General features: G+C 58.5%; 1 protein-coding gene across 1 annotated transcript; it reads left to right on the forward strand.

Annotated features, from left to right (window-relative positions):
- Nucleotides 1-6,176: 6,176 nt before the first annotated feature.
- MGAT3 (beta-1,4-mannosyl-glycoprotein 4-beta-N-acetylglucosaminyltransferase) lies at nucleotides 6,177-7,778 on the forward strand. Its single transcript, XM_069491197.1, has one exon. It carries the CDS (start codon nucleotides 6,177-6,179, stop codon nucleotides 7,776-7,778), a length of 1,602 nt encoding a protein of 533 aa, XP_069347298.1.
- The last annotated feature ends 1,438 nt before the right edge of the window (nucleotides 7,779-9,216 follow it).

Below are 9,216 nucleotides of genomic sequence, written 5' to 3' on the forward strand. Positions count from 1 at the left end.
CACGGAGGAGGCTGGCAGGGGCCGGGATGAGGCCAGCCAAGGGCACCCCCAGGGCCAAGTTAGGACCCTGGTCAGCGCAAGCGAGCTCAGGACCACGGAGAGTTCCATGGAACCTCCCATCACCCCGGTGACAGCTGTCAGTGTGTGTCTGCACCCTGGAGGCTGCTGCCACGTGGCCAGCCCTACAGTCACAGCCTGTGGCCTCCAAGGAGCACCTCTCTTCTCTATGGCCAGGCCCCCCCGGCTGGGCTGAGCCTGAGCCAGGACTCTGAAGGGTTTGGGCTCATTAGTTGTCCCTCCCCTACCCCATCAGCCTTCCAAGCAGAGCCCAGAGAAAAAGGGCACACGGAGAAGGGCAAAGTGGGAGAACAGAGCGAAGGAAGAAAATCTGCACAGCTTGAACCTTCCAGGCCGTGGCCACAGGCTTGAGTCCTGCTGCCATCGTGGGTCACACTCAGCCTCCTGGGGCCAGGATTACCTGGCTACCAGGAAGCACCTGCTCCCCACCCCATCCCCACCACCGTTTCCCACTCAGAGGAGACCCAGGGCCCTGGAGCTGGGTGTAGCTCACAGGGTATCTGGCAGTGGGGTGGGTGTGGGTGTCCTTCCAGGGCGTCTCCCAGGGGGTCTCAATCCTCCTTTTCCTGGGGCCCCAGGCAGCGTGGTTTCCCAGCCCATGCCCCCTCCCCTGGCAGGCTCAGGTTCGGCCCGGGCTCCGCTTCTGCTGCTCTGAGACAGGACTGAGGCCCTGCTAGGGGCCCACCCCGGAACCCTTGTTGCTGCGGTGCCCTGCCTGAAGGCTCTCCCTCCTCTGCCGCTGGGGAATAATAACGGGGATAAGAAGAGCTAGCGCTTATTGAGTGCTTACTGTGTGCTAGGTACTTAATGTGGGTTTTTATCAAGCCTTCACTTTATCGATGAGAAAACAGAGGTTCAGAAAGTGATTGAGCTGCCCAAGTCCACTCGGACGGAATGGCAGAGCTGGGATTTGACCCGGGCAGTGCGAGCATATGGACGTGATGGAGAGCACATTGAGCAGGTCTAGAGCATTGCAGGGCAGTCTCGTTGAGCACCTGCTGTGTACATTCCCCTGCTCCAGGGAGCTTGTATTCCAGCTGGGAAGGCAGATGTCCCAGGGAGACGAGCTGGTAGCGAGTGTTGGAAGGGCAGGGCCAGGGGCTGGGCTGGTCTTTCCAATCCTCACACGAAGTGGGCAGGCAGGGAAAATGGTACCCTTTGAGAGATGGATCCCTTTGGAGCTGAGGCTGAGCGAGGCTGAGTGACCTTCTCTGGTTCACAGTGGCCACAGAACCCAGAAGGTGGCTCATTGCTCTCTTTGAAGAGCCAGAGAGCTCAGGGTGGGCTCTGGCTTGGGACAGAGGCACTTGGCTTCCAGGCCAACCTTGGCACGGAGCAGGCATCTAAGAAATGCTAGGTGAATTTTATTGAATGAGTAAGGGCCAAAGTGTGGCCTCGAGCTCCCAGAGAGCAGCTTCAGCAGTAGGGAGGACTTGGAGAGGGGTTTTGTTCACAGCAGCCCACCCCACAGGAGTCCCCAAGTCCTTCCTCAGCTAAGCTTGTTCTCTGGGCAGCTCCTGCGCAGTGAGCCCCTCCTGGGGTCCTGAGTTCTTGGAGGGGCTCGTGCCAAGTGCATCCTGGAAAGCGAGGTGGGAGTGGGGCTGTGGGCTGGACAATGTCCCCGACCCCAACGCATACTGCCTGGGCCCACCCCACGCCCATCCATCCTGTGAAGCTCTGAGGCAGAGCATGCTGCAGAAAGGACCTGAGATTTGGATCCAGAGACCAAGGTTAGCGCCAGTCTCTGCCGTTAGCCAGCTGTGTGAGCTTGGCTGTGTCCTTCCTGCTCAGCCTCAGTGTTGCTGTCTGAGGAGAAGCAGTGGTTAGAGCAAGGCCCTGCAGAGCCAGACGCTAGCTGCAGCCCCGGCCCTGCCATTTCCCGGCTCCGAAGGCGGTTTAGGGCTGGCTCCTCCACCGCAGGCAAAGGCTAGTCCCTCCTTACAGTGCCCGGGGCCACCGGAGCTGGTGCCCCGCTCAGCGTTCCCACCCAGCTCATCCGCAGAATCTGACCACGCTCTGCACCCACCGCCCTGGGTCAAAGCCACCCCGACTCTCGCCTGGACAGTGCAGTGGCTGCTCCCGGCTCTCCCTGCGCTGCCCTTGGGGCGACAGTCTGTTCTCTGCAGAGCAGCCAAAGCGGATTGTTCAAACCCAGCTCAGGCCACAGCCCTCCTCTGCTCTGAATCCTCCAGTGAAAGCCACCTTTCCCGCCCCTCAGCCCCAGTGTCCCCTGGCCCGCTCCGTCCCACGCTCCTCGCTGTTCCTCCTTCACGCACACGCACTCCTGCCTGAGCACCGGCTGTTCCTTCCGCCTGGAACATTCTTCCCCGATGCCCCTACCTGCGTGGAGTCTGTTCACAGGTGAGCTCAGCGAGCCTGCCTGACCACCACTTCTCAGTGGACCTGCTCCCCCGCCCTGCACCCCGCTTTGCCTTTCTCCAGAGCATGACGTTTTAACGTGCAATCCTAGTATCGGACTCATTTATTTCGAGCTTATTGCAGTCTCCTTACCCTGCCCAGCCCAGCAAGCTCCACGACGGACGGGGTTTTGGTCCATCTCGTCTGCCCCATGTTCCCAGGGCCTGGCGCGGTGCCTGGCGCAGGGTGGGCTCTCCATAGTAGTGCAGAATGAAGTGTGGGTTAGCTGAGCACTTTCTGGGGTGTTGTGTGGGCCTGAGCGATGTGGCTGCTCCATCCACTGGGTTGGTCATGGGGGACTCCACAGGCTGAACTTGGCAGGTGGAAGGGGCTCGGGACAGTGGCTGGCGTGTAAGCATCAGTGACATTCAGTTTCATTGTTGCACCTGGTGGTTTGTAGTGGAAGTAGAAATGCCACCAGCTGGGGCCCATTTTGGTTCCATGGCTTTAGCCCCCAGCCGGGCCACCTGAGCTACAGGGGGCTCCAGTGGCCTGCGATGTAGTCAGGGAGAGAGGCGCTGGCTTGGGAACCCGGACTTGTGCTCAAGTCCTGACTCAGCCAACTTCTTAATGTCCTTTGGGGAAGATCTTGCCATCTCTCTGAGTCTCAGTTTCCCCATCTGTTAAAACAGGGTGGGTACGATGACCTCCCAGGGTGTCTGAGAGATGCATCTGAGACCCTGAGTGCCTGCCAGTGCTTATTTATTCCATTTTATTTTTATGCTGCCTTGTTAAAAAATGTGAGGATAAAAAGGAATCAGGCTGAGAATAAGGGTTGAAAAAATATAGACAGTTGCATGTGAAAGAGTCCCAGAAAACATCGTCTGTGAATACTGTTGACTTGCTCTGGGCCTACTACTACTGTGCACTTCTGAGCCTCCTAGCAGCCTGAGTGATAAGGGAAACATGCTCAGTTCCATGATTCTTGGCAGCAAGCCAGACTGAGGCCTTACCTAGGGGGTCTGCCCTGAAGGCCGCAGTGACTCAGAGGGAGCCCCCAGGTACTGGTGAGTCTGTCCTCAGAAGAGCACGGCTGGCTGGTGTAACCAGAGCCAGGAAGCCAAAGGGCAGCTGGGTCAGTCTGCCCTCGGCAGGTCCTCAGAGGCCCTTTACGCTCAAGCAGGACATTCACTTGCCTCTCCGAGTTTCTCTCACCTTGCTAAGGCCTTCGTTCGATGCTGCCAGGGGATTCAGTCCAGATGGCAGCCCCAGACCCTGCCCTCCATGCCTCACGGGCCAGTTTAGCCTAACTTGGGTGTGCCCCACAGAGGCAGGTCCCACATAGAGAAAAATAATCCACCTGGAGGAGCAGGGCTGCCTTGCTAGATCCTGAAATGCCTTGGGTGGGTCACTCTGGAGGCTTCCGCCATGCTGACATCAGTCTGCAGTGTTGCCTTGTGCCTGGTTCCTGCCACCGCAGGAACTCCCATCCCCTGCCTCTATTGGGCCTGGCCCCTTTGCCCTTTTGCTCACCCTGCTGGCCTGGCCTAACTGCTCTCGCTTTGCCAGACCAGGGCCGGACTCCAGTGTGGAGACGGGCCCAGAAGACCCACTTCAAAATGTTGCCAAGGAGCAGCCCCTCCCTCCCCTCCTTCCACAAGCCAGTGGAGACCACCCCACCTCTGTCCTGGGACAGCTGACATTTAGCAGAGGTCAGGCCCCCAACCCCAATTGTCCTACCTGCCCCTAGTCAGCTGTGCCCATGTGCGGCTCCAGGAGTCAGGCATTTAAACTGGAGAAGGTGGAAAGCTCAGATCTAATAGTGCACGTACTGCCGTGACCACTGGGATTAGCAACTCGGCTGCTCCCCCCCCGCCCCCCGGCTTGCTCGGGTGAGGCTGTGAGGGGCGTGTGGTTCGGGACCCCAGGCACCTGGGCTCACACCCCAGCTTCGAAACTTTGAGCAGGTCCCTGAGGCCCCTAGGTCCTGGTTTCCTCCTCTGTAAGGTGAAAGAGTTGGAGGAGATGGTCCTTAAAATTTGTTTTCTAGATCACACAGTTGAAGATTCTGTGCCATGTAGCTTAGGGAAAACTATGCTGCGGGCCTCCAGCCTCGAGCATGGAAAGCAGCGGAAGCTCGAGCACCTTCTGCACGCCAGGAACTCTGCCCCCATTTCGTAGACGCAGAGACGCAGGTTCAGCATGGTGAGGAGCCTCACTAAGGTCACAGGAGTTTGAAGCCAAGTGTCTCTTTTCCACTCTCCCCTGCTGTCCTCAGAGTTAGGAAGTGACGGGGAGAGGATGGCAGGGCGGCACCCAGCTAAGCAGAGGGAGAGCCAGAGCAGTCAGGAGAAGCCACAGAGAGGAACATTTTAAGGGAAAGAATGTTCTGGGTGGACGGGCAGTGCGAGATGCCAAAGACAAGGTTGCTGTCCTAATCTCTTCTGTGCCTCGGTGGGTCCCCCCACGCAAGTCTCTGGGCCCACTTGGGCCCACTTGGCATTTTCATTGGTCAAATGGGTATAAGCTCCTGGCCCACCTGCCCACCTGCCTGGGTTCAAGGACCAAATGACCTGGATGGTGGCAGTCAGAAGTGCTCTGTCACTCTTCAAGCTCTTTCATGAAATAAGATGCCCAAATAAAGTGTGGGATTTGGTCAATGGTGACACGCCAATGTCAGTTTCCTAGTTGTGACAAACGTACCTTGGTGGTGTAAGATACTAATAGCAGGTGAGGTGTGTGAAGAACCCTGTGTACTGTCTTGGCAACTTTTCTGATAATCTATAAATATTCTAAAATTAAAAGCTTATTAAATATGGAGATACAAGCATCTCCATTCCACAGTCATAAACTAATTGATAGATTAAGCTATAAATGAATAGCAAATAGTTATATCATGAATCACTCATGAATAGAGAATGATTCATTCAAAATAACCACGTAATATTATGTGGGATTTAAAAGGAACTGGTAGATTTATTTCTACTGATATGAAAATCTTTTAAATCTATCATTGATTGAGGAAAACAACTTGGTTAGACTTAGTGTCCAATATGATAATATTTATGAAAAACATTAAATCAAGAGCAGAAAAATTACATATAAAACCAGCGACATACCGCAGATTTTTTTCTGCCTGAGCATCCAATACAGGATGTGGGGTTATGAAGGGGAACTTTTACTTAATTTTATTCTTTAAATTTGTTAGAATTAAGTGGGTTCCCTTGAGGCCTGTGAATTTTTTCGGTGAAAAAGTATTCAACAGGTTTGTCAATATGTCCACAAAAAAGATAGCTGGGAAAGGAGGGAGGGTGAAAGGAAGGAGAGACTGGCACAGCAGCCTACGGGGACGGCCTCACGTGGGCAGCCTGCCACCTGCCCTCCGTTGGGGCCTGTGAGCCCCGGGCAGGGCCCGCCCGTGGGGCTGAGCTTTTCCCAGGATGCGTTTGCTCCTGGAGCGCAGCTAGCCATGCGGCTGGTACGGTCAGGCTGGGGCAGGCTGCAGAGGCGAACTGTGGTGGCCTGGTGGTCTCTGAGGGGAAGGGCTGTGGGAGCAAGAGGAGTTCCCTTGATGCTGGGGCTTCCAGGGGCCTTGGAGGCAGGAGGTGACTCATGCAGGGGCACCAAGCTCTGGCCAGGACATTCTCAAACATGGTGATAGCAGAGGCCTCCTCAGGTCCCCTTCCTAGAAGAGTGTCAGGTGGCCCTAACCTGTCTGCTCTGTCCCTCTTTCCCGCAGGATGAAGATGAGACGCTACAAGCTCTTTCTCATGTTCTGTATGGCCGGCCTGTGCCTCATCTCCTTCCTGCACTTCTTTAAGACCCTGTCCTATGTCACCTTCCCCCGAGAACTGGCCTCCCTCAGCCCTAACCTCGTGTCCAGCTTCTTCTGGAACAATGCCCCCGTCACGCCCCAGGCCAGCCCCGAGCCGGGAGGCCCCGACCTGCTGCGGACCCCCCTCTACTCCCACTCACCCCTGCTGCAGCCGCTGTCACCAAGCAAGGCCACTGAGGAGCTCCACAGGGTGGACTTCGTGCTGCCCGAGGACACCACCGAGTATTTCGTGCGCACCAAAGCCGGCGGCGTCTGCTTCAAACCGGGCACCAAGATGCTGGAGAAGCCGCCGCCGGGGCGGCCAGAGGAGAAGCCCGAAGGGGCCAACGGCTCCTCGGCCAGGCGCCCGCCCCGGTCCCTGCTGAGCGCCCGCGAGCGCGCGGGGGGCCGGGGCCCGCGGCGCAAGTGGGTGGAGTGCGTGTGCCTGCCGGGCTGGCACGGGCCCAGCTGCGGCGTGCCCACCGTGGTGCAGTACTCCAACCTGCCCACCAAGGAGCGCCTGGTGCCCCGCGAGGTGCCGCGCCGCGTCATCAACGCCATCAACATCAACCACGAGTTCGACCTGCTGGACGTGCGCTTCCACGAGCTGGGCGACGTGGTGGACGCCTTCGTGGTGTGCGAGTCCAACTTCACGGCCTACGGGGAGCCGCGGCCGCTCAAGTTCCGCGAGATGCTGACCAACGGCACCTTCGAGTACATCCGCCACAAGGTGCTCTACGTCTTCCTGGACCACTTCCCGCCCGGCGGCCGGCAGGACGGCTGGATCGCCGACGACTACCTGCGCACCTTCCTCACCCAGGACGGCGTCTCGCGGCTGCGCAACCTGCGGCCCGACGACGTCTTCATCATCGACGACGCCGACGAGATCCCGGCGCGCGACGGCGTCCTCTTCCTCAAGCTCTACGACGGCTGGACCGAGCCCTTCGCCTTCCACATGCGCAAGTCGCTCTACGGCTTCTTCTGGAAGCAGCCGGGCACGCTGGAGGTGGTGTCGGGCTGCACGGTGGACATGCTGCGCGCCGTGTACGGGCTGGACGGCATCCGCCTGCGCCGCCGCCAGTACTACACCATGCCCAACTTCCGCCAGTACGAGAACCGCACGGGCCACATCCTGGTGCAGTGGTCGCTCGGCAGCCCCCTGCACTTCGCCGGCTGGCACTGCTCCTGGTGCTTCACGCCCGAGGGCATCTACTTCAAGCTCGTGTCCGCCCAGAACGGCGACTTCCCCCGCTGGGGCGACTACGAGGACAAGCGGGACCTCAATTACATCCGGAGCTTGATCCGCACGGGCGGCTGGTTTGACGGCACGCGGCAGGAGTACCCGCCGGCCGACCCCAGCGAGCACATGTACGCCCCGAAGTACCTGCTCAAGAACTACGACCAGTTCCGCTACCTGCTGGACAACCCCTACCAGCAGCCCAGGAGCACGGCGCAAGGCGGGCGGCGCAACAGGCTTCCGGAGGGAAGGCCACCTGCCCGCGGCAAGTCGGACGAGGTTGAAGGCTAAGGCTGCATGACCTTACAGGGCCCGCCGCAGGGTGCGGGGTGGTGGCCACCCCTGGAAGTATCTCCCTGTCTCCTTCTGCCGGCTTGGCTTGGTGGTTCTTGAGAGGACCAGGAGTGGGTGGGTGGGCGGATGGGGCGTCCCCTGCTCAAGCCCTTGTGAATCGGGGGTCAGGCCTTTGAGCGCCAAACGCGCAGTGGGGCAGGCTGAGACACCCGCTCAGCCCTTTTGCCCGCCAAGAGTGCTGTGGCCGGAAGGTGCTGCTGGGGAGTGCACCGCGGGCACGGGGCAGAAGGGTGGGGGAAGGGATCCTGCAGGAACTCTCCAGAGCGCCCGTGGGGGCGTGGCCTGGCTGGGGAGGAGCCCTCCATTGGTGTCCTGGGGCTCTGGACCTGCAGGGGGAAAAGGGCATGCCAGGAGGGCCAGGGGCTCTGTAAATAGATACATTTGGGTCCAGGAGCAAGAGGGGACACCTAGGAAGGAGGGATGACAAATGACATCCAACTGAGAGGAAGTGCTGGTGGATGCTGTGCGGTGTTATCAGAGGTGCTGGGCCGGAGGGAGAGGAGAGCTTTGGGGCACACCCTGCCCCAGAGGACATGACAGTGCTGCGCTGGGAGGCTGGTGCCTGAGTCTGTCTCTGTGCTCCTGGCCCTTAGGAACTGACATAGCACAGGGCCTGGGGAACCCTGGAGAGTCTTCCTTTGGGTTCCAAAACTGGCCTTGACATTCCTTCTTACTTTTTATATTGCCGTCTTGTGGGATTCCCATTCAGTCCTTACAAGGCCAGGAGTGCAGGCGTAGGTGGCACCTGGGGGAGGGAGAAAGGAGGAAACTGACAGAGGCCCCTGCATCGATCCACCCCTTCCTCCCCGTCACCCCTTCCGGCTGGCACCCACGGCCCCAGCTCTCCACCCTCCCAGGTGGGATCACTCTTGTGCCCCTCCTTGGCTAGGGGCCCGAAAGAGCCCTCAAGGCTGTCCAGGGCCCAAGAAGGGACATTAAGGCCAGTTGTATGTCATCCCATTCCTCATAGTTTGCCTTGGGTGGGGGTGTATTTGTTGGAGTAGGGTCTAAGCTGCTGTAATTAAGAGACCCTGAAATACAGTGGTTTACACAAGACAGAAGCTTGTTTCTAATTAAATTGTCTGGAGGAAGATGGTCCAGAGCTAGTAGGGCAGCCCTGCTTTCCTTTGTACACATCTTCCAATTCTGGACAGAGTGGCCCCTCCACCTCCCACCATCCTGTGTGCATCCAACCCCGGGGGAAGCAGAGATAGGCAAGGGAGGCGCCCCCCTTTCCTGTTAAGGACATGAACCAGAAATGTCACTGTCACTCTGATAGCATCTCATTGGCCAGGCCTCAGTCACATGGCCACAAGCAGCTGCAAGGGAGACTGGGAAGTGTAGTCCAGCTGGGCTGCCATGTGCCTGCCTCAAC

Source organism: Eulemur rufifrons, chromosome 16 (assembly GCF_041146395.1).
Source record: "Eulemur rufifrons isolate Redbay chromosome 16, OSU_ERuf_1, whole genome shotgun sequence".
NCBI lineage: Eukaryota > Metazoa > Chordata > Mammalia > Primates > Lemuridae > Eulemur > Eulemur rufifrons.